This window comes from Eretmochelys imbricata, chromosome 2 (genome assembly GCF_965152235.1).
Source record: "Eretmochelys imbricata isolate rEreImb1 chromosome 2, rEreImb1.hap1, whole genome shotgun sequence".
Taxonomy (NCBI): Eukaryota; Metazoa; Chordata; order Testudines; family Cheloniidae; genus Eretmochelys; species Eretmochelys imbricata.
This window is the reverse complement of record NC_135573.1, coordinates 168,268,215-168,294,512: the sequence shown is the minus strand read 5'-3', so window position 1 is coordinate 168,294,512 and position 26,298 is coordinate 168,268,215. Positions and strand designations below refer to the sequence as shown.

General features: G+C 38.9%; 1 protein-coding gene across 1 annotated transcript in view; it reads left to right on the top strand.

Moving 5' to 3' along the window:
• ABCA13 (ATP binding cassette subfamily A member 13) overlaps positions 1-26,298 on the top strand; it is a 230,961-nt gene that overhangs the window by 52,244 nt on the left and 152,419 nt on the right. The window contains exons 16-23 of the mRNA XM_077808719.1: positions 5,252-5,558; positions 6,405-6,519; positions 8,150-8,479; positions 10,644-10,713; positions 13,110-13,244; positions 14,846-14,965; positions 20,482-20,668; positions 24,578-24,796. Of these exons, the coding sequence (XP_077664845.1) occupies positions 5,252-5,558; positions 6,405-6,519; positions 8,150-8,479; positions 10,644-10,713; positions 13,110-13,244; positions 14,846-14,965; positions 20,482-20,668; positions 24,578-24,796 (1,483 nt within the window). The remainder of the gene's footprint in view (positions 1-5,251; positions 5,559-6,404; positions 6,520-8,149; positions 8,480-10,643; positions 10,714-13,109; positions 13,245-14,845; positions 14,966-20,481; positions 20,669-24,577; positions 24,797-26,298) is intronic.

Genomic DNA, 26,298 nt, shown 5'->3' with positions numbered 1-26,298 from the left:
TCCAGATCATTTATGAAGATATTGAACAAAACCGGCCCCAGGACCGACCCCTGGGGCACTCCACTTGACACCGGCTGCCAACTAGACATTGACCCATTGATCACTACCCGTTGAGCCCGACAATCTAGTCAACTTTCTACCCACCTTATAGTGCATTCATCCAGCCCATACTTCCTTAACTTGCTGACAAGAATACTGTGGGAGACCGTGTCAAATGCTTTGCTAAAATCAAGATACAATACATCCACTGCTTTCCCTTCATCCACAGAACCAGTAATCTCATCATAGAAGGCGATTAGATTAGTCAGGCATGACCTTCCCTTGGTGAATCCATGCTGACTGTTCCTGATCACTTTCCTCTCATGTAAGTGCTTCAGGATTGATTCTTTGAGGACCTGCTCCATGATTTTTCCGGGGACTGAAGTGAGGCTTACTGGCCTGTAGTTCCCAGGATCCTCCTTCTTCCCTTTTTTAAAGATGGTCACTACATTAGCCTTTTTCCAGTCATCCGGGACTTCCCCCGTTCGCCACGAGTTTTCAAAGATAATGGCCAACGGCTCTGCAATCACAGCCGCCAGTTCCTTTAGCACTCTCGGATGCAACTCATCCGGCCCCATGGACTTGTGCACGTCCAGTTTTTCTAAATAGTCCCTAACCACCTCTTTCTCCACCAAGGGCTGGCCATCTATTCCCCATGTTGTGATGCCCAGCACAGCAGTCTGGGAGCTGACCTTGTTCGTGAAGACAGAGGCAAAAAAAGCATTGAGTACATTAGCTTTTTTCACATCCTCCGTCACTAGGTTGCCTCCCTCATTCATTAAGGGGCCCACATTTTCTTTGGCTTTCCTCTTGTTGCCAACATACCTGAAGAAACCCTTCTTGTTACTCTTAACATCTCTCGCCAGCTGCAGCTCCAGGTGCGATTTGGCCCTCCTAATTTCATTCCTACATGCCCGAGCAATATTTTTATACTCTTCCCTGGTCATATGTCCAACCTTCCACTTCTTGTAAGCTTCTTTTTTATGCTTAAGATCTGCTAGGATTTCACTGATAAGCCAAGCTGGTCGCCTGCCATACTTACTATTCTTTCGACACATCGGGATGGTTTGTCCCTGTAACCTCAACAGGGATTCCTTGAAATACAGCCAGCTCTCCTGGACTCCTTTCCCCTTCATGTTAGTCCCCCAGGGGATCCTACCCATCTGTTCCCTGAGGGAGTCGAAGTCTGCTTTCCTGAAGTCCAGGGTCCGTATCCTGCTGCTTACCTTTCTTCCCTGTGTCAGGATCCTGAACTCAACCAACTCATGGTCACTGCCTCCCAGATTCCCATCCACTTTTGCTTCCCCTACTAATTCTTCCCGGTTTGTGAGCAGCAGGTCAAGAAAAGCTCCCCCCCAGTTGGCTCCTCTAGCACTTGCACCAGGAAATTGTCCCCTACGCTTTCCAAAAACTTCCTGGATTGTCTATGCACCGCTGTACTGCTTTCCCAGCAGATATCAGGAAATTTAAAGTCACCCATGAGAACCAGGGCATGCGATCTAGTAGCTTCCGCGAGCTGCCGGAAGAAAGCCTCATCCACCTCATCCCCCTGGTCCGGTGGTCTATAGCAGACTCCCACCACTACATCACTCCTGTTGCTCACACTTCTAAACTTAATCCAGAGACACTCAGGTTTTTCTGCAGTATCGTACCGGAGCTCTGAGCAGTCATACTGCTCCCTTACATACAGTGCTACTCCCCCACCTTTTCTGCCCTGCCTGTCCTTCCTGAACAGTTTATAACCATCCATGACAGTACTCCAGTCATGTGAGTTATCCCACCAAGTCTCTGTTATTCCAATCACATCATAATTTCTTGACATCACCAGGACCTCCAGTTCTCCCTGCTTGTTTCCAAGGCTTTGTGCATTCGTATATAAGCACTTGAGATAACCTGCTGATCGCCCCTCATTCTCAGTATGAGGCAGGAGCCTTCCCCTCACAGACATTCCTGCCTGTGCTTCCTCCCGGTATCCTGCTTTCCCACTTACCTCAGGGCTTTGGTCTCCTTCCCCCGGTGAACCTAGTTTAAAGCCCTCCTCACTAGGTTAGCCAGCCTGCTCTCAAAGATGCTCTTCCCTCTCTTCGTAAGGTGGAGCCCATCTCTGCCCAGCACTCCTCCTTCATGGAACACCATCCCACGGTCAAAGAATCCAAAGCCTTCTCTCCGACACCACTTGTGTAGCCATTCGTTGACTTCCACGATTCGACGGACCCTACCCAGGCCTTTTCCTTCCACGGGGAGGATGGACGAGAACACCACCTGCGCCTCAAACTCCTTTATCCTTCTTCCCAGAGCCACGTAGTCCGCAGTGATCCGCTCAAGGTCATTCTTGGCAGTATCATTGGTGCCCACGTGGAGAAGCAGGAAGGGGTAGCGATCCGAGGGCTTGATGAGTCTCGGCAGTCTCTCCGTTACATCGCGAATCTTAGCCCCCGGCAAGCAGCAGACTTCTCGGTTTTCCCGGTCAGGGCGGCAGATAGATGACTCAGTCCCCCGGAGTAGAGAGTCCCCGACCACCACCACCCGCCTCCTTCTCTTGGGAGTGGTGGTCGTGGAACCCCCCATCTCAGGACAGCGCATCTCATGCCTTCCAACCAGCGGAGTCTCCTTCTGCTTTCTCCCCCCAGACATATCATCTGGTCCACTCTCCGCAACGGTACCTGTGGAGAGAACATGAAAGCGGTTAGTTACCTGTGTCCGCGTTGCTGGAACCTGGACATTCCCCCTTCTTCTTCTGGAGGTCACATGTTGCCAAGCTTCTTCACTGGCCTCTTGGCTCCGCTGTGCAACCTGCTCTAAATCTTTAGAGCTTTGTGCCTGTAGAAGCATATCCTGACTTTTGTCCAGAAAATCCTCTGTTTCTCGTATGCAATGCAGGGTCGTTATCTGTTGCTCCAGACCTTCAATCTTCTCTTCCAGTATTTGATAGCTCCTTTCAACTACCTGAAAGGGGGTTCCAAAGAAGATGGAGCTAGACTGTTCTCTGTGGTAGCTGATGATGGAACAAGGAGTAATGGTCTCAAGTTGCAGTGGGGGAGGTTTAGGTTAGATATTAGGAAAAACTTTTTCACTAGGAGGGTGGTGAAACACTGGAATGAGTTACCTAGGGAGGTGGTGGAATCTTCTTCCTTAGATATTTTTAAGGTCAGGCTTGACAAAGCCCTGGCTGGGATGATTTAGTTGGGGATTGGTCCTGCTTTGAGCAGGGGGTTGGACTAGATGACCTCCTGAGGTCCCTTCCAACCCTGATATTCTATGATTCTGTGATTCTATGAATATACAGTGAGAGTGGAATGAAGCCATAGAATAAAAAGGTTTGAAAACAAAATATACAAAAGAGGCTATTTCGTTGCTTTTTTAAGACAGCATCACCTAGTTTTTCCTCCTCTGATTTTTAAATTTCATATCCTTTGGTGTTGCAGAAGAGAGTTAAGAAAATTAATCTTTGTAGGAAGCCTGTTTGCTTAAGAAGGTAACTTTCAAATCAGCTCATTTACACAGACTAAGTTAATTCTTGAGTAAGTTCTATTATTTCTTCTGTCATGTCTCTGTCCCACCTCCTTGAAATGCCTCCTCCACTGCTGGAAATCTGCCTGTTGTGCTGATAAGGCTGTAAGAGGAAGCAAGAGAACAGTCATTCACCATTGTAGAAATTTCTTTTCCCTGCCTGAACTGTTCCCTCCCGGTACATAGCACTCCCTGGAGAGGAGAATAAAATTCTGGCCCCATTGAAGTCAATAGGTGCTTTGCCAGGGACGTCAATGGGGTAGGTTTTTATCCATTTTTTTAATTTTTAATTTGTGCATTTGACGAAGTTCCGCACTGAAGGCCCCAGGGCTCCTAGGAGTTATAAGAGAAGTCATGGTAAAGCAGAGATGAGGGTGAGACCAATTTAAAATCTAGACACAAGACTAGTACTCAGAAGATCTGGGTCTATTCCCAGTTCTGCCACAGATAACCTGTGTGATCTTGCACATGTTACGTAATCTATCAAAAGTAGGTCCTCCCTTCCCTCAGGGAAGGACCTTCACCTGATAGGTGAGATCTTGTCTTTCCTAAGGGCTGCAAGGTAGAGGTCCTTTGTCTTCCCTGGCTTTCCCACAAGTGAGCTGTTCTGCTACCTTTGAGCTTCCCCTCCAGCCTGTGACTCTCTTGGAGATGTAGTGGGTAGGGCTGGCTGAGCCCAGAGCAGCTCCTTAATCCTTTGTTGTCCAGTGTGTGATTTGTATATCCCACCACACCTTTTAAAAGAAGACAAGGGCAACTTTTTCTCTTAATCAAGAATGAAAATATAGCAGAGTAAAAGGGATAGGAGGAACCTAGTCTATTGGTACTCTGTCTGAATTCATCTTACCAGCTTCAGAAAGCAAGTCTGGAGAACAAGTTCTAGAGGACAAAGTACAAGGAAGTTTTTCTTAAGATTTTGTCCAGGCCCACAGAAAAGAGGGTAATTCTAGATCTTAGAAGGCTAAGTACTAAGATAAAATATCAAGCTCTTTAACTGTGTTAACATTAACAGTAAAAGGTGCTTCTGGTAATTTAAAAAAAAATGCATTGGGTGATGAATATAGACTTGAAGGATTTCATGTTTCTGTGCTGGAATCCCACCAGTACGAATCTCAGGTTTACAGTAGAAGGAAGTAATATACCAATACCACATTCTTTACAAGAAGACAATGTGGCCTTTTTGAAGATGGATGACTGACTATTCATTGGCAGCATCTTAGCAGAAACATAAGACACAGGACATAAAAAAGACAGGAATATAAAATCTGTAGCATTTCCAATTACAGTTGGACAAAATTTTCCAGATGAAAGACTTGTTATTTTTGCTAAAAAACCAAATTCTTGTTGACTGAAACATTTTTTAAATGTGTCAATTTTAACATCATGGTTAAAAAAAAATTTAAAAAAAAATTATTTTGACATTTTCATAATGAAACATTTTGATTTTTTGATTCAAAACATCTTGTTTAGAAATATACCTGAAATATATATATGTTAAAAAGTTTTAACAAAATATTTGGTTTGACCTGAAAATTTTTTTTAAAACTTTTTGGTTTGCGAAAATTTTTTGTTTGGGGTAAAATATAACAATTTTAAAATTTTAAATTTTTTTGGAATGGATAGTGATAAATCAGTTATTTACCCAGTTTTATTTCCAATCCATGAAACACCTTCTTGATTTTGTTTTCCTTTCTTTGATCAGGTATTATATTCAACACCTCAAGTAACAGGAGACGCAGACAAGATTCTGCTGGCAACCTCTCACAACACATTTCATATACAATTAGAACTAGCATTCTGTACAGCATGAGAACAGATCTGATAAAAAACCCAGTGTGGAAATCCCATCCCCAAAACCTGCCAGGTGATGGGTTCAGATACAACTACATCTTTGTTCCACTTCAAGACATGATTGAAAAAGCCATCATTGCAGTACACGCTGGAGCAGATGCCTCTGAGGCAGAAATACAAGTACAAGCTATGCCATATCCATGCCACACCAGTGACCTGTAAGTAAACGCCCTGCTTTTGAACCTAGTGCTGCACTCTCAATAGTGTGGTTGTGATCTGGCTGAGCTGTATAAAGGGGTTGGGAAGCTGTCAGGTCTTCCTAACTGGTGATTGCCCCATTATGGCATAGAACCAGTGTGGTTGGCTCCTATGCATCTCATTCTGCCATTCCTGGCAGAAAGAATAGAGGGAGAAGAGGATATGGTAAAAGGACGCTGAGAGATTCCTATATGGCAGACAGTCCTCTTTGGGAGCTCTTATCAGCACGTGTACTTTACAGCAGCCCAAAGGATTTTCCAAATTACACTGGGGCTGGAGCTATCTTAGGACTAGCTCAATGATCAGGCAGCAGAAACCAGCTCATGTGCGATTTATCCCCTCTACTATGGATAGCAGAGGCTGAGAATCTGTCTGTTGGTTTGCAAAGTGTTTAGTTTATACAAACAAAAGATAAAAGTAGATAACTGAAATGCAAGCCACAAACACTGGAACAAAATTTGCCTTGTAAACATAATAGGCACTCTAAATATCTTTATTTGCAATTAGCACCTTGCAAAAATTAAAATAATTTGGGACTTTTATTCTTCTTCAATACAAATACAGTGTCACTGTCTTGGAGATACACTTTACATGTTCCTATATACTGATCCTATATTTTACCATTAAATTATAGTACACATGTTTAACTAGTAGCAGCAAAGGAAGTATTGTTACTAGTCTTGAGTAAAATCATACCCTCAATAATTGTTTTATATATTGTAATATTTTCTGAGTATTAAAATATTAACTTTCTATTTTGACATCTTTCTCCTTTGAGTCTTACACGTATATTTTTGCTTGAACAGGTTCTTGAACAATATTGGTTTCTTTTTTCCATTCATAATGATGTTAGCATGGATGGTATCTGTTGCTGGCATGGTCCGAAAACGGGTTTATGAGAGGGAGATTCATCTTGAAGAGGTAAGAGTTAGCTGAGCCTTTGATTGTAAAACTGGTTTAGAGGGGTATACCGAAAATGCACACTAAACTTTAGAAGAGATGGTTTTGTGAACAATAATGCATCTATTTTGTCTTTCACTCTCTCCTGGGTTCTTAAGCTGAGTTTCAGCTGCCAAATCAGATTCACAGGGATATTTCTTGGAGTCCCATTGGTCTGCAGAGATTTATCTCTGTTGAAATAAAGGAGAGCAGTGAATGACAGAATTATGAAATTTAAAGCCGAGCACCTTTCTTTGAACCAAGTCTTGCAGATAGAGATCCCAATCTTCCATGGTGCTGAATGCCTTCAATTGCTGTTATGTTTATCCATCCTCAAAGAGCAGCCACATACTTTCATTCAGAATTACCTTTATTTTAGATTAGGAGAACAACAACAACAAAAAAGAAAAGTAGGGTCTCCTTTAGGTATTCTGAACTGAGTAAAAATGGCTGGGGATTTTAGTTTTTAGGGATTTAAAGTACACAGAGAAAACGAAGGCATAACAGTTACAAAGACAAATAATCACAGCTAAAATTGAAGTCAAGGAGACAAGTTTATGGCACTCAGAAGTTGCTCAGTATTTTGCAGGATCAAAACCTAAAAGCCACATATTTAGATATGGATATAACAACATTTTAACTCACAAGAATTCAAATGCTATTCTAGGTTCTGCTGAAGACTTCCTGTTTGACCTTGAGCAAATCATTTAACATCTCTAGACTTTGGTTTTCCAATGTGTAAAACAGGGCTTATCTATTCTGCAGAGGTGTTTTAAGTATTAACTCACCAATGTTTTCAAGGTGACTTTTGGAAAAACACTAGAGAAATAGTGTATTAGAATCCAAAACAAAGTGGTTTCTTTTAGAATGGTGGGCTCAGATGCATGTGACAATTATTTCTGGCCATATGAGCAATGTTAAATCTGAGAGTTTCACGAATGTATGCAAAAGATTAGTTCATGGTGAAAATTTGTCCTTTTTGCTATCACCTTTGCAAAATTTTGTGATAGGCGAAATTGTAAATTTCCCCAAATTTACTTCTGGATGAGAAATAGCACATTTTCTCTTCAGAAATTGCCTTTAAGTTCAGCAAGAAAACAGCAAAAATAAAGGAAAGGTTGTGTTTCATATTTTTACAATATTCTAATTTTTTTTGCATAGCACTTTTAGTCTGTGTCTGATAATCATTCATAGTCGTTCATTATTTTTATGGTTATAGTGCTTTTATATTACTACTGTTATCTTATACTAATGACATAGATGTGTACGGCACTTGAAAGAATAAAGGTGGATTCTCTACCCAAGAGAGGTTACAATATAAGTTTCTGATCCTGCAAACGCTTGCTCATGAATGTGCATAGTCCCTTTGGAGTCAATAGGGTTACTCATATGCATTATGCTCAAAAGCAAGCGTCTACAGAATTGGGCCTTAAATTAAGATGAGAGCAACAGAAGGAGTTAACAGCATATGGAGAGATTGGGAAAAGTATAACACAGGGGTAAGGATAATAGGATTACATGGTCACTTGGGAGGCTAGTGCATATCTCTTGATGGTTAATTTTTTTTAAAAAAAGTTGTGACTAATTATAAAACGTGTCTCTGCTCTTGTAGTATATGAAGACAATGGGTGTGAATCCTGCCATTCATTTCCTAGCTTGGTTTCTGGAGAATGTCATTGTGCTCACTATAAGCAGTTGTGCTCTGGTCATTATTTTAAAAGTGAGCGGCATCATTGTGTACAGCGATGGCTTCCTAGTCTTCCTCTTCATCCTCGATTTTGGAGTGGCGGTTGTTATGCTAAGCTACCTCCTGGGTGCATTTTTTAGCAGTGCCAATACAGCAGCTCTCTGTGCCAGCCTTATATATGTGATCAGCTTTTTACCTTACATAGTTTTGTTGGTCCTGGAGAACCAACTTAGCTTTGCCGTTCAGATCATTACAGTAAGTATTTCTTCTTAAAAACTGTTGATCGATTCATTTCCATAATTATGTGACCTTTAGCAAATCCCCTCATTCTCCTGTCCAGATGTTCCTACTTTGCTCTTACATCTCACTGAAATTGCATGGCTTTCCTAGATAGAAAACCAGTCGAGAAATACAGCTTTGAACACAACAGAGTGGAATCTAGAATGAATGTTCAAGAAATTGGCAGAACCCTATGGAAACCATGAGGCTCCTTATTTCCAATGCACATGCATGATACAGTCTTACAAAAAAAAAAGAATAGTTTGGAAAATTAATGTGCTCTCAAATAGTGGTTGACATCCCATTATAGGATTAGTGATTATCCTGGGCAGAAAAAATGAATATAAAACTTACCAGTGAACTATAGAAATCGCTCCTTTGTTTAAAATACAACTACAAGACAAACAGATCTGTAAGAATACATATTGCCCATCCTGCTCTTTGCAGAGGGTACTATGTATGGGGAGAGGAATGAGATTTCCTTTAAAATTCTACTATTGAAAATCATGTTTCGTAATTTTGTTTTATGTTCGCTATTCTACAATATAAATTACAATTCAAACAGCTATTCATGAACTACTTTACCACATTATCTGGTTAGAGTTCCTAGGTGGTATTTTCCTATCCTCTGCTTTGTGTTTCACTGTGCTCTGCAAAGCACCCTCCTTTTGTCACAATGAAAATCTCTGATAAGGTCTGATCTAAGCAATGTTTGTTCTCCTGACTGCTGTATTCTCGGAATAGGTATTCCTTATTCTGGAGGTACTGTCAAGTCAGGATCATAGCTATGTTAGCTCACATGACCTCCTTCCAATTCAAGGAAAACAAACAAGCAAGCAAACAAACCCTACTCCTACTACTGTATTTTAAGATTCCTCTTTTTTATTTGATATACCTAATCCTCTCCAGAGAGGGGAAAAAAAAGAACACTAATATACAGTGATGAGTCTCCTGTTGACTAGAATGGGAACTGAATCAGGCCCTTGGTCACACAGCAGGTAGCCATCATTCCAGACCATGTTTTTCATGGGGTAGGCTGAGAGAGCTACCTCGGTTGTTTCAATGTTTACCTTGTCCTCCCCACCATATACTTGTATTATCCACCTGTCTTTACATCGTATGCAAATGACATAAGCTCTTAGGGGCAGAAGCTGGTTTTTTAAATGTGCCTGACACAATGGATCCTGCTCAGGGCCTCCAGGCACTCCTATAAGACAAATACATTTGTATATTTAAATACACTGCCTATCTTGTGTGTTCTCTTCCTGCAAAGCCTTATCCATGTGTTTATTTTAAGCCAATAGAACTATTCACAGTGTATAAAGATAGGCATGTACATAAGCCTTTGCCTGATCAGGGGCCTACATCTGTAGTGGTGTACGTCTTTGAGAGAGAGGCAAGTTATACTTGTTTTCCAGGCCCCTGGCAGAATTTTGCCTTTCTGTTTTAAACAATGTGAAACATATTGGATTTGCTGACTTTCAAACTATAGAACGTTTTTCATACAACAATGCATATACTTTATCAGTATTTAGTAATGATTTATTTCCCTCTGATGCTGGTTAGTGATTTTTTCCATTTACCATAATTCTTCCATCCTTGTTACATTACATCACTGAAGTTAGTCATTTTCCATTTTGTACTTTTCTGTTGCAGTATGGTGCAATTTATACTGCTCCACTGGAAATAAAATGTTATTTCCTTGCAGTAGAATAGCTGCCCATTGTACAGTATAATGTGTGTTCCATCAGCCTGTCTCTTGTGAATTCTAAGGTCATTCACTTACTACAGAAAATAAATTGCATTAGCCACTTTTCCAATGCTATGCATTATATATTTGCAATATATGGAGGATTTATGATGCTTCATAAATTGTGATAGCGTTTAAATAATGCCTTCAAATATTAATAACCTGATACATAACAATCTTTTATTTGGAGAGCACATTTCTGCAAAATGCAGGTAAATATTGTTCAGGTTCAAAAAAGGTAAATGAAAGATGGGATTGTTAACCTTTCTAGAACTGAAAGGTCCATTGCTTCTCCATTTGCACTGAACAGTGCCATAGTTATTTACATCACACGATATGTTAATGGAGATTTATTTATGTTCATCTCCTGTTTCTTTTCTATTGTTGCAGTGCTTTCTGTCTACAACTGCCTTTGGGCAAGGAATATTTTTCATTACCTTCTTTGAAAGCCAAGAAATAGGTAAGATAGGTAGTTAGCAAAACCCTTTTTATAATGATCATGGTATATAAAGAACTAAACTTGGAAACTTATTTCACTTGCTTTGTTTTGAGTGAAACTTTGTAGAATCTCTGATCCTCAGCAAGCAGTACAACTCAGGACTGGAGGGAGGATGTAGATGTAGCTTTAAGCCACCTTTGTGCTCCATGATTCCCAGGCCAGGTTGATGGTGTTGGTCTCCTGTAGTAAATTAGAGAAGCCTTAAGGCTGCTCTAAATTATGGCTGCTGCCAGTGCCCCACCAGGGGCTAATAATGCAGGCTGTAAGGAAGCCCCAGGCACACCCCCAACATTGCTGATATTTTGTAGTGTATGTGACATGCGTGAAAGATTTAATCAACTCTCAGAAGCTGCTAGATGACAATGTGCTGCTCTTAGGGTATTGTCAGCCAGTGAAAATGTCTGAAGATGCAGGTCCAGATCTGCTGCTAGATCAAATTAAATGGAGTTATGCTTATTTATCCTCGCTGAAGAGCTAGCCTGTTGTGTTTCACTGGTTTAGTGTGTTGCCTCTCAGTATCGTGCTGGTGGAGTTGTACGTGTAGCTATGAAGCATAGAGAATTCCAAGTTGATGTTGCAGTTTAATTTACCTCTTAATAACAAGCAGTTGCTTTTCTGATTTACCTCTGGACACTTGATAAGTTTCTCCTAACACAACACTTTCAGAAATTGTTTTTCTTTATTTTTTCATAAAGATTGGATTTAAGATAATTTTATACCATTTTTCTTCTATAATTCAAATATGTTCAAATTTTTGGAAAATAAGAATATTTTTATATTATTAAAAACTTTTTATTGAAGACTTTTATAGATGAATATACTGCCAAAGATATAGTTTTCAAAATTGTATTTGTTTCCACTTGCTAACAGTACTGCCCATGTTTCAGCCTAAAATAAATTCTTAGATTTATATAGTACTGAAGAATACAGGTGCAAAATATAATTAAGTCAGTAATATTACTATGTGCTAGATCCAAAGCTCATTGAAGTCAGTGTCAATGCTACCAGTGATTTCAGAATCAAGCAGTATGCATCTGATTACATAGTACTGTGTACTTTATAGAATATATGTTAACTCATAATAAGCTGTAATAGTTTGTGGAACAGCAGGTCATTTTAACCACCTTGGGCTCTTTTGCCTTATAAGACATTCTGGGGGTCAGATATTATTTTATTGTTTTCATATATTGAAAAAAATATATGGATGAGATTCCCAAACATTAATGGGAATTGAATGTACAAATCCGGGAAACAGTTTTGAAAATCTCAGCTCGTGTGTGTGTGTGTGCGCTTGTGTAATACCCTCATGATTGTCCTGAGTATGGATTTTTGAACCAAGTAACTGATCCGAGATGGAATCTTTTCTTCATTTGGGGTTATTAACAGCAAGATGGTCTTGGTGTCAGACTGGAAGCCATCTCAAGCACCAGCTGCTGCTAGAGGGTTTTCTACTTATGTGCAAGCTGATAAGTATCAGAAGAGATATTGCAAACTAGAGCTGGTGGACAATTTGCTATCAGAATTTTTTCCACAAAAATATGCTTTTGTGAAAAAGGTCCATTTTTTTGATCGAAAATTTTAAATAAGAAATGTCATCCGCCCAGGGAAAAATATGTTCTTGACCTGCTTTATTGGAAGCTATGTGGCTACCTTTATAAGATATTATGTAGAAAAGTGCAATAATCTAGTTTTCTGAATAACTTTTCTATTCAGAAATACAGTCGCGGTATTACATTTGAATTCTAACTACTGCTAGTGTTTTGTGTTTTCATTCCTTTCTTCATACACCTGATGGAATATGAGTTGAAGTAATTTTTCAAATGATTAGTGTCTGGAGCCCCAATCCTTGGCTGTCACCATCAGGCACTACTATAAAACATATGCTATATAATAGATTGCATTTAGTCAGGATTTGCAAGTTGCAACTAAATAAATTTGCAGCAGATCTCTTTTAAACCATTTGTTTACATGTATCAGCAAACTGTCTTAATCCCTGATTTATTGAACAACTGAAAACGAGCTTCTCTCATATTTTATTCAGCATTTTGCCGAGCAGTCCTATTTTTTCTTTTTACTAAAATAGAAGGACAGCTAAAATAAAATAATAAACTTCTTAAAAACTCGCTTCCACTACGAGTTCTTTCACATTTGCTCAGCAGTAATGTTACCTGCTGTTGCACATAGAGATGGAGCAGCCTAACATTTAGTTTCTATTCAGTTAAAATTACAGTTATTAACATTGTTCTTTTTTGTTCGTCAGTGCTCAAATACCTCTTGAGAGTTTGGTGTTCACGTGTTTATGATCCTGCTACCTGTGGTGCTCTACAGATTTAGTGTTGACCTTTTTTTATTACTAGGAATTCAATGGAGTAACATGTACCAGCCCCTGGCACAAGGAGGATCCATGACCTTTGGATGGGCTAGCTGGATGATTTTCTTTGATTCAATTCTATATTTATTAGTTGGCTGGTATTTCAGCAATGTAATTCCTGGTAAGAACAAGCACACATAGATTTATTAATACCAAAATGAGTTCTACTTTTTCATTCCTTTATAGTTAAAATATTAAATTTTTGATGCCTCTGAGTTAGGGCTTTCTGACATGCAAAATACATGACTACTGCTATGAGTGAGACTAAGAAACCCTTCATGCATCCATAGGTCAGTGAATGACGCTAACTGGTGGGCTAGAATTGTAATATGGTATGAAGTCCATTTGTGTATGCATATAAGGAGAGCAGATAATTGGATAGGACTTCTCAGGCTGATTGACACTACGTAATGACAGAGTTCCGTCCAGTAGAGGAACTCGTACTGAGTTAACTGGGTATTCTGTCCGAGTCAGGATTGGGCCGCTTTATTAAGGTTGTTTATTAATAATGTATTTTCAGAATGCTAATGAACAATATTGATTTCCTGTTTATCATCTCTCACCACCAGTAACTCTGGGTCACAATTGAAATGAATTAAATCCCAAATTTATTCTCAGAAGGTGGGATTCATCTTTCCTCCAATCTCCAGGTTGTTGGGTTTTTTTAATTAATTCCCTTAAGTTGGTTGTTGGGCCATTTGGAATGCTTTCTAAACATCTCTTTTCATGGCCTGAAATTTACACTTGCTCAAGTTGGCATATTACATGTTTTTTTTCTGCTTATTGTATATTTATTTCAAAATGAATAACTGAGAAGTTTGACATGGAAATGGAAGGGAATACAATAATATAACTGTATCTCAGGCAAAAACCTTTCACATAAAAATTAAGAATGTCACTTACTATTCAGTACCACGTACTGTGACTCCATGGATACAAAAACCACATTAAGTGAATGCTGAGGGAAGCACTGAAAAGGTCAGGAAATGTAAAAGTTAAGGTGATATGTACAGCCATAATTCTGCCCCTTTGTGTAAATGTACTACGGTACAAGGCCAGATCCTTGCTCCTCTGCCAGCTGGCTTGTATTGCCATGGTGATGCAAAGCAGCTGGAAAGGTAGCAAATCTGTCTCCTTGATGATTCCACTTGTGTACGGAGAAGTATCTTTGGTGCCATTCAACTGGTGCAGCAGGTTCTACATCATTCCTCCCTCCCCTAGTATAGGAAGCAAATCTGGAAAAAAGCAGTTGTGGCTAAGATGTCACTTGGTATCTCTTGCTGCTAGAATGGCACCTTTTGGCAGGTGGCACATGCTAGGGACTGGCCCAGATTCGGGAAGGTAAAAAGCTTCACACCTTTACCCTGAGCCTTACTAAGCTTAGCTCAAGATCTGGACCAAAATCTTTATTTGGATTGTCTCATTAAATGCCAGGGTAATGATGAGAGAGCCATTTCCACAAGAAAATTTCAGTGTCAAAAGTTCTATTGATTTCTGAGATAGCAAGATTGGCCCCAAAGCTTGCAAAGTGCTTTTGGATATTTTGGGAAGAAAAGTGCTATATAAAAACCTATGCTACGCAGTATAGATAAGATTTTATAGCCCTGTTCCATTGGAAAACAACAACAACAGAAATATAGGATAATAGGATTATTTTATATACTTGAGCAACAAATGAATTTTGAAAATGTTTCAAATGTTTCTCTTATATTTAACATCTAGGAAGATTGGGGTTCAGAAAGCCATGGTACTTCCCCTTTACTATTTCTTATTGGAAGGAGCTGTGTGGTACAGAGAAGAGAAGGAAACATCTAAATTCCAATCTGGTTTTCGTCAATGAAGGTTTGTAATAGCAGGAGCCTTTTAGTAAACATTATTTTCTTTTTCTGCGTAATTCACTGTTTTTAATCCATCTTCTATAATTGGTTGAGTCTAAGTTTAAATTTATATCTCACTCCTCATGCATCCTAACATTTTGTTGGCTTTTTTTTATTTAAAAAGATTTTGTTGAGTAAAAAGTTTTCAATGAGCTGTCCACAAAGATGTCTGAGCGGATAAAGTTCAGTTAGAACTCATTGCTTAAAAATGGTCATACTGGGTTAACCTAATGGTCCGTCTAGCCCAGTATCCTGTCTTCTGACAGTGGTCAATGCCAGATGCTTCAGAAGGAGTGAATGGATCAGAGCAATCATCAAGGGATTCACGCCCTGTCATCCAGTCCCAGCATCTGGCAGTCAGAGGCTTAGGGATACCCAGAGCATAGGGTTGCATCCCTGACCATCTTAGCTAATAGCAATTGATGGACTTATCCTCCATGAATTTATCTAATTCTTTTTTGGACCCACTTATACTTTTGGCCTTCAGAACATCCCCTGGCAATGAGAACCAGAAGTTGACTTTGCATTTTGTTTTAAACTTGCTGCCTATTAATTTCATTTGGTGATCCCTGCTTCTTGTGTTACGTGAGGGGTAAATAACGCTTTCCTGGGGCCTATTGACTTTCTCAACACTATTCATGATTTTATAGACCTCAATCATATCCCCCTTGTCATCTCTTTTCCAAACTGAATAATCCCAGTCTTTTAATCTCTCCTCTTATGGAAGCTGTTCCATACCCCTAATCCAGTTTGTTGCCCTTCTCTGTACCTTTTCCATTTCTAATACATTTTTTTTGAGATGGGGTAACCAGAACTGCCCGAAGTATTCAAGGTATGGGCGTATCATGGATTTATATAATTAATTACTGTTTTATTGTCTACCCTTTTCTTAAAGCTTTCTAACATTCTTTTCGCTCTTTTGACTGCCGCTGCACACTGAGTGGATGTTTTCAGAGAACTATTCACAATGACTCCAAGATCTTCCTTGAGTGATAGCAGCTAATTTAGACCCCATCATTTTGTATGTATAGTTAGGATTATGTTTTCCAGTATGCATTACTTTGCATTTATCAACATTGAATTTAATCTACGATTTTGTTGCCCAATCACCTGGTTTTGTGAGATCCCTTTGTGACTCTTCGCAGTCTGCTTTGCACTTCACTATCTTAAGTAATTTTGTATGATCAGCAAACTTTGCCACCTCACTGTTTACCCCCTTTTTCCAGCTCATTTATGAATATGTTGAACAGCACCAGTAAAGATCACTGGGGCTTCCCACTATTTCCTTGTCTCCATTTTTTAAACTGACCCTTCGTTTCCTATCTTTTAGCCAGTTATTGATCTATGAGAGGACCTTCCCTCTTATCTTTACTTTATTTAAGTAAGAGAGATCTTGTCAAAGGCTTTCTGAAAGTGCAATATCCATTATCCACTATATCCACCACATCACCCTTGTCAACATGTTGTTGACCCCCCCAGCCCATGATTCATGATTTTCCTTTAGAAAAAGCTATGTTGATTCTTCCCCAACAAATCGTGTTCATCTATGTGTCCGATAATTCTGGTTTTTTTACTATCGTTTCAACCAGTTTGCCTGGTACTGAAGATAGGCTTACTGGCCTGTAACTGCAAGGATCATCTCTTGAGTCTTTTAAAAAAAACCAACAACCTGGCATCAGGTTAACTATCCCCCAGTCATCTAGTACAGGAGCTGATTTAAGTGATAGGTTACATACAACATTTCTGTAGTTTCATATTTGAGTTCCTTCAGGACCTTTGGGTAAATAGCATCTGGTCTTGGTGACATAGTACTGTTTAATGTATCAGTTTATTCCAAGACCACCTCTATTGACACCTCAATTTGGGACATTTCCTCAGATTTGTCACTTAATAATGGCTCAGGTGTGGGAGTCTCCCTCACATGCTCTACAATGAAGACTGATGCAAAGAATTAATTTATCTTCTCTGCAATGGCCTTGTCTTCCTTGAGTGCTTCTTTAGCACCTCGATTGTGCAGTGGGTCCCACTCATTGTTTGGCAGGCTTCTTGTTTCTGATTACTTAAAAATGTTTGCTGTTAGTTTGAGTCTTTTTCTAGTTGCTCTTCAAATCCTTTTTTGGCCTGCCTATTTATACTTTTATGCTCCTTTCTATTTTCCTCAGTAGGATTTGAGTTTCAATTTTTAAAGGGTGCCTTTTTGTCTCTGCTCCTTTTATTGTGTTTTTTAGCCATGGTGGCATTTTTTGGTTCTCTTGCTATTCTTTTAATTTGGGGTATACATTTAATTTGAGCCTCTATTTGGTGTTTTTAAAGTTTCCATGCAGCTTGCAGGCATTTCACTCTTGTGACTGTGTTATCCGGGGCTTTATGAACCCAAAGCTCTTGGTAACATTTACTCTTGGTGAGGCAGAGGCAGGACATAAGTAAATGGGGACATGGCCATCCAACTGATAGATGATTGACATTACAGTACAAGAGTGCTCTTACTTAAAATTGTACTTTATTTAGTCTTAAGCACTTACATATGTCTCCAACTGGTTAGTAAAAAACCCCAACCCCCAATAATTACCAAAGCCTGGAGCAGTTTTCAAGTGGCACAATGACAGCCATCCAATGTCCTGTCTTCCATCTGCCATTGGGTAACCTCAGGTTTGTTCACAAAGTACTCCAACTACCCAAACTTCTCCCCCCTTATTTATTGTTAGTATGACAATAACATGTCAATCAAAAAAAACTTTTTAAGCAAACAATTTCAGAGTTTAAGCAATAAGTTTCTTCAGACCGCTAATTAGAAAAATATGTTTTTTCAAAGTCTGCATGCTTGAGGGCCCTGACAAACACATCCCAGAGTACAAATATAGATAAGCTTCCTGTTTTCTAAAACCCATGCCTCAGCAATTTCAACAGAGATCTTATCAGGAAGGATGCAGGGTCAGGCTCCCTTTTTGTGGTCGCTCACACTCCCTCACCTCCTGGCTTAGTTATGCTAACACGGGCCCACTAACTTGGCTGTTTTTGTCAATAAGCATGATAATTGATTTTCCAGTCACTGGTAGTGGTCCAGGCACTTCACTGATCCATCGTAATCTCCCCGTATAACTGTTCCTTTTAATGTCCATTTACATAGTTTCCTCATTTTTGTGTAGTTCCCCTTTTTGAAGTTAAATGCTACTGTGGTGGGTTTCTTTGCTATTTCCCCCCTCTACAAGAATGTTAAATTTAATTATATTGTTGTTGCTATTTCTGAGCGGTTCAGATATATTCATCTCTTGGACCAGATCCTGTGCTTCACTTAGGACTAAATCAAAATTTGCCTCTCCCCTTGTGAGTTCCAGGGATAGCTGCTCCAAGAAGCAGTCATTAATGTGTCTAGAAACATTATTTCTGAATCCCATCCTGATGTGACTTGTACCCGATCAGTATGAGGATAGTTGAAATCCCCCATTATTACTGAGTCTTCTATTTTTTATTTTGTCTCTAATTTTCTTGAGCATTTCACAATCACCATCAACATCTGGGTCAGGTGGTCAGTAGTATAGTCCTCTTACTATTCTCTAATTATTCAAGCACAGAATTTCTAAGAGATTCTGTGGTACAGTTTGATTCATTTAAGATTTTTACTATATTTGACTCAATGCTTTTTCACATAAAGTGCCACTCTCCCACTAGCCTGACCTATTCTGTCATTCCTGTATATTTGGTACCTTGGTATTACAGTATGAGTCGTTCAAATGACTCTTTGAATAGATATTACTTTGTATCTGTCAACACTGAATTTCATCTGCCATTTTGCAGCCCATTCACCCAGCTTTTTAAGGTCCCTTTGACATTCCTCACAGTGTTGTTCAGGTTAGTGAACACTGTACAATTTTGTGCTCATTAAAATTCATGGCCAGAGTTCTGTTTTTCTTCAGCTACACTTTTTTTCAGATGAAATCAAACATCAGGCTCTGTTTTTATCTTCTATTTGCTTCTGTGAAAAGTTTGTCTTTTATGTGAATTTTCTTTTTCATTCTGTCTTGTTATCTAAACTCTGCCCTTTCTGGCTCTCTTTTTTAACCTCACATTTTAATAACACACTTATCATCTCTATTTTCCAGGGCTACCGCTGCCTACAACTATTTCCACTATTTCATTCCAGTTCTGTGTTTGGCTACTTATGCATTCCTTACATGTTTTGCTCTTTAAAATCTGATTTCTTTCTTTTCTCCAAGGCCCATTTCACTACATTGTCATGTATTTATTTTGATTAAAAATTCATGGATAGAGGAACACATGTCACCCACATCCATTCTTGGGCCTTGGCAGTCTTCTGTGACTATATGAAATTACATACTATCTGGTAATTATCTGGGCTGGTTCAGCTATCTATAGTGGAAGCCAGAAATCCCAGTCACCCACGAGAATTTTGTATCAATACCTCTCTACTACTGAAGGGAAAATTTCAGAAGCTTCAGAGGTTCACTTAAATGTCTAAATATGTAGATGTTAGTTGGAATATTATCTGAACTATCTTGAGTTTGAAGCCCTCCACAGAGTGATCTCTCCTCACAAACAGGTCCCTCCAAAAAATAGATTTCACGTTTACCTTTGATGTTTTCTTTGGATAGAGACCTTCACTTTTTCTCTCTGTCCTGACAAGTCTTTGCTCTTCTTGGTCTTTCTTTTCTCCTTCCAGTCTCTCTCTCTCACCTGAGCAATGGCAGGGTCCAGCACCTTTGTATTAGGCTCCAGAGGCACCTGGGATTCATATCAAGTAGCAGAAAGGGCTGCTAGAGTTAAAGGTTCTGGCCTCTGAAACACAGTCCAGGAAAGGTAAAGGGGAGGATGAACCAGGAGAAGGACGTTGGTATGAGTTGCAGGGAAGCTGGCAAAGTCTAGTTGGAGGATGGTCACAGGGTTGTTGGAAGGGGTTAGAACTAACTTTATGCTAATATGAAAAATGACTGAGCAACGAGCAGAGGTTCTGGTTGTTTCATATTTAAACAGAACTGGTTTTCCAAACACTAGTCTGTTTTTCCTTCATGTTGTGTGCATTTCTTTTTCTCCACTCCATTTAGTCAATCCATATTGTTCCCATTTTCTCTGGTCCGCAATCTCCACTTTTGCTCGTTCCTTTGTAAAAATCTCATTATTCAAGAAATACATTTTAATAGATGACATTAACTTTTTAATAATTACTATATATGTGTATATTTGTATTAGCATGTGCACACATGTTTATCAGTTTTAGTTTGAGTGTTTTAAGCTGCAATTAAACGTTTTCACTGATTAGATACTTAGCATAACTGTGGACTCTATCCTTGATCATTATAAATTGGCATAGCAGCATTGATTTGAATGGAGCTATCCCAATTTATACCACCTGACCCTGTAGTTTAAATGTTACAGCAGTGAGGACCATTTCAGGAAAGGTAAAGCCAATAAATTTTCACTATATAACTGCCAGTGCTTTTAAAGCCTTATTCTTCATTTACACAGGTTCTCTGCCCCCAGATGAGAGACGCATGAGTGAAGGAGGAAGCCCAATAGGAGTTATTCTGATGTCACTCACCAAAAAATACACAGACAACAAAAAGACTGCAGTTAAAGATCTCAGCCTCATTTTCTACAAGGGTCAAATCACAGCTCTCTTGGGTGCCAATGGAGCTGGCAAGACTACAATAATGTATGTCCATTGCTGAATGATGGCCAACTACACATTTTACCTTATCTGGTGCCTTGAAATGTTTTGTATATCAGCAAATGAGCTACTCCATCTCCTTGCTTGGTTATTGTTCTTGCACAGTTTTGCCATGCAAAAGATGTCACTAAGACGGCTTAAATTAATTTATTGTGCCATGGTGCCCCTGGCAAAACAAATGCATTGCCGTGGAAAATTGGGTCTCCTTTATCATAACCTCAGTGGTAAAGCTATTGTTTTAAGCAGCTTTAGTGGTAGCTGGGCGACGTGGGGTTATTGTGGGCATGGGTACAGAGACACCTGAAGGAAACCCTTCTCTCTTTTCCTCACATCTATGCTTCCATCAGATGGAGATCTTAGAGGTTTACTGAACTTGCAAGCTTTCTTCCTGGATGTTGAAGAGGATGTTCTGACAGTTGAAAAGAAGCAGAAATAACAAAGAAAAACATTTAAAAAATCTGGCTTAATTAAAAAGTTAATTTATTTCTGCCCTTTATATTAAAGAAATATCAAGAATTCCGACCATTTTTTCCTCAACCCCTGCAGGTACATAAATTACTAATGAGAATGAACTGGATTCTATATTTTAGTCAACTTGATTAACATGGGTAAGGACTGCAGAACTGACCTTCATGAATTAGGAATTAGAGATTTAACCCTGCATTTACAGCTAAACTGTGAGAGATATATCATATTTAACCAGGAAACACTGGTCAGTTGATCTCTCTCTCTCTCTCTTTTTCTGCCTGCTAGACAAATGAGCCTTGTTCAGGAAATAGCAAGAGAGATAATGAATTATTGATATTGGGTTTAATTAAAAAAAGATTATACCATTAGAAACTTTTCCGTAATTATAAAGGGCCAAATACTCCACTTGTGCAAGTTGTTGTTCCAGTACACCTAATAGAAGTATACCAATTTACACCAGTTGAAGATCTACCTAAAGCACTTTTGGAGTACAAAGGGGTGTTTCAAGTTGTTGAGCCCCAAGTAATTTTATTTAAAAAAAATTACTAAAACTTACAATGTAGAGAAACAAGAAATAGCAGGGCAAACCTTTAATTCTCTCTCATAATGCTAATTCAGTGACATGACTCCCACTATTGTAGTCACAAGGCGTTCTTTGCCAGGATTAAGGGGAAACTGCAATTAAAACAAGCAAAATAATACCAGTTTGTAACTATGACTGCCTTACCAAGGAAAGGAAAAGTGAAAAATAAAAAGCAAAAGATAAACAATTGTTACTTCAGTTACAAACTCTTCTATGTACAGTATGAGTCTGTGGAGAACTTTGGACAGGTTACACCTTTGAAAGTTGTCCGCCCTGACAGAGGTCCTTTTATTCCCAAAATTAGTAGAGAGTCCTGTGTCAAAGTATCCTTATTAACTAAAACATCTTATAGATGGGCAAAATAATTTTGTTCAAGGGCAGGTGAGTCCTGTTGTGTTTATGATGGATAACATAGTTTATAAATGGGTAAAGGTTTTAAAATCTTAACTGAGTCCTATGAAGCCAAAGAAAGTATTTGTCAGTTACTCAAAAGAAGCCAGTCTCAAGACCACTCTTTGAATGGCAAGTTAATTAATATCCAGAATCTTAAATTCAAATTAAATCCCACTGTTTCTCTTTCTCTATTTACCAAAGGTTAGCCAATGGCTCCTCTCGAGAAATAAATGGTCTGAACAATTTGTGGTTTAATGGAAGAAACTATGGATATCCTAAGTTACAGTGGTATTTCAATATCACATGAACATCATTACAAGAAAACTTTAAATCTAATTCCTTGGCAGCCCTCTACAACTTCATCTCACCAATCCATATTGAAGTCTTGATGGTGATGCCATTTGAGCTAGAAAATTACTTCCTCTTAATGCTGTTCAGTGTCTGTCTTCTTCTTAGTAGTTGGTCACAGCTCAGTTGCAGAGATGAACAGGATGAACTGTGATGAATTCTGCAAAGTTGAGGATGAGAGCAGAGTGTTGCTGGTCATTTGCTTTATGCACTTCTCGTCATCTAATTTCACGGAAAGAGGAGAAAACACCTCTTTCAGACTTGGTAGGATTAAGATAAGCTGTTGTCATTGTTTCATTGGCTCAATGCCTTTGTGGGTTGGTCTTAGTAAAAACCCTCCCTTGTAAATATAAACTTCTACTTGCTTTTGCTTTTTTGTGGTAGGAAACTGTCAGAACATCCTTAATGTTAGAGTTTTAACTTTTTATTCAGTCCATTTTCTGAGCTATTCAGTAGGTTTCATCAGGAGTTGAAATTCTGTTTCAAATAGGTTCAGGCCACCCGTATGTTAGATCTGAAAGTTTTTCAATTTTGAATTAGTCTTAAACTTAATTGTTGAAGAGAGGTTTTTAAACTTCAGTATTCATTAAATAAATTATTGTCCTTTCTCCTACTCAATCTTTGGAGAGGTGCTGCTTGTTTTTAGGAGTTTGGTAAGGAAGTTGCTTAAGCATTGCCAGATAACTAATTACCCCCCCACCCCCAATTAATAAAAAATTAATAATGTATACTCAAATGACTTCTTACACTAATAGCCAGTCACAGAAAGGTCAGTGGATTCCATAATAGTACATGAAGCATCTTACCATTTAGCAAAGATATTAGTAAATTATTGCATAAAAAACTTTTCATTTAGATAAAATATTTGCAGCTGTACATCTCAAAAGCATTTAAGGAATAAACAAAGTTTTGAACCATTAAAAGGAAAAACGAGGTAGATAAAAGTAACCAACAACTTCCATAAAACATTTTCCAGCTATCCGGGATTTTCTTAGTATGAAGAATGAATGCTTTTGAGTGCTTATAGAAGAAATTATTTTCAATAAGAAAATTCTTTAGCACCTTATGAATAGGTTTTAAATTAGAGGTTTTGTGTTGAACGAGACTGTGTGGAGGGTGGGATAAAACGAAAGCCCACTTTACATCTTAGTTTTACAGTTAACACCACATCCATACATTTTCCTTTGTTCTAAACAAAACATCCTTACCTTCTTTTAAAGGCAAGACTCTTTCTAAAGCATAAATATCATCATACAATTTTGTTAAGGTAAGATCATATTTATATCACCTGGAATCTTACACAAAAGATGTCCTGTTTTTTATAAGACCCCTTTATTATGGTCTTTGGACCAAAATGGTTCTTGGATTTACGATCTGCTTTTGCGATATATTTATATCTTTCAAGTAAAGATTTGTATTAAATATTTATTTTATGCAAAACACTCATCACAATAACCAATGCTTATGTACATTTTAAAAACATAAAAGAAAGTAGCATAGAAAGTTAAAGCAAAATTGAAGATAAAAGTTAATTTTTAGACCCTGTATAAACATACAGGAGTTTTATAGCAAAGGTATCTCCTTTGGCACTTGAGACTTGTCAATGGTTGCCAGAAAGAAGATTGCCTAAAGAATTCCATTTAATAAAATTGAACATTCCGTTTAATAAAATAAGCAACCAAAAAACGAAAATATGTGTTCAAATCTCCAAGCACAATGAGTATACAAATAAATGTAGGTCTTTCTTAAAATCAGTAAAGATAACATTGTAAGAGTAAATGATAATTTTATTAATAACCATTTTTGCATTAATCTCAAGGTTTCCTCCATACAGACTCCAGCATCATTTAAATAATGCTGCTACTAGAGAAGAAAATATTGCCAGAAGTGAATTGATCAAATTCAGGATACAACATAGTGTGTCCTGAATGTGGTGGTTTTATTGAATTTGTGTTATTTCTTATGAGTGGGAGGTAATATATTTTTTTTTATTGGACCAACTTCTGTTGGTGAAAGAGAAAAGCTTTTGAGCTCCACAGAGCTCTTCTGCTTCTCTCCTGTGATCAAAACAGCTACAACAACACTGTTATTTCTTGTATCAGATCAATGTTGACAGGCCTGTACCCGCCCAGCTCTGGGACCATCATCATCAATGGAAGGGATATACATACTGAGCTGGCTGCTATCAGAATGGAGATGGGTGTTTGCCCTCAGTATGATGTGCTGTTTGACACCTTAACTGTGCGAGAGCATCTGCTGTTCTATGGCTCAGTGAAAGCACCTCTATGGACAAAGAAACAGTTACATCAGCAAGTCAGTAGGTTAGTGGTTCTTATTTTCCTTGTGGGAAACCTGTATGTAGGCTGTCCTTCAAAACCAGTCCAAGAACACTGTGGTGAACGAACAAAGCCTCATGCTAGGAGAGTCAGCCCTAACTATTGGAATCCTGAGAGCGCTAATGATGGGTTTGGTGTTCTAAAATTCTGGCTTGTAAATGTATTTCCTGATCTTAATTTTCAGTAATAAAATTATGGAAATAAAAATTAGAGTAAGAATATTACAGACAAGGTTTAAAAAAATTCTCTAGTGGTTTCAGCTAAAGCATAGTTGAAGTGGAAACTCTCTTTTATAGAACTTGGACTACTGAATTCTGAATACCCTAGAACCATGTAATAACAATGCTATGCAAGATCCTCATAGACACGGGGGATAGATTCTTGCCACTAACTGGATATTTTTATGGGAAGCAGAACATTTGTATCAAATTAGGCCCCCATTGCTAAGGCTAATACAGAAATGAGAAATTAAAAAAAAAGATTAAGGCAACAGTAACATTTCTTTTTCTAAACAAAGCAACACAAGATTTTAATGTAGCTTGTCAGAAGATTGGAAAACCTGCTGTGTATACCTTGATATAAATGTATTTATTCATATAAACTCAGCTCTTTGCTGTAGAAATTTGCTTTCTTTAAAGTAGGAAATTACTTTGAAGGACTGGAGGACTGAGCAGACAAGCACTGGGATATCTTGTCTTTTGCTTGCCAGTTCAAATCAATCCAGGCTGATAGTGATAGAACATAATTAGCAGCCAATGGCTGTTGGGTGATGTGAAATAAGTTAGTGGTCTTGCAGTCCAGTTCTCATTGGACAGGTGTCCACATAATACATGGAGGCAGCATCAAACAATGGCTAAGGACTGACTAGCCTATGGCAAATAAACTACCTCCTTTTCCCAAGAGATGACCTTTCACAAAGTGTGGGGAAATGTGCTCTGCTGCTGTTTATATTGTTCTGTTGGCTTTGCCTTTCAATCTGGCACCTATTTACAAGCTGAATTCATCAGGGCTTCATACCATTGCTTCTGTTTGGCATCTGTTTGATATAATGGGACACCACACAGACGTAAGTGTTTGCATTGGGGGATCTCTTTGCAAGTCTGTGGCCTTCAAGTTCTTGTTTTTAAGGAGAAGCAGAATGTGCTAATTATCCTCTAGTTCTTATAATTGTTTCTTTCAGATCAATGTGTGGGTTTTTACTTGCCTGGGTGGTTATACTAGGGTAGCAGGTGTCTGGTTTTCGACCGGAATACCTGGGTAAAAAGGGACGCTCGCGGCTCCGGTCAGCACTGCTGACCGGGCCGTTAAAAGTCCGGTTGGCAGTACAGTGGGCCTGGCAGGCTCCCTGCATGACTCTGCCCGGCTACTGGGAAGTGGCCAGCATGTCCCGCTGGCTACAGGGCTCCACGCAATTTCCCCACCCCGAGCGCTGGCTGTGCAGCTCCCCTTGGCCAGGAACCACAGCCAATGGGAGCTGCAGGAGCGGT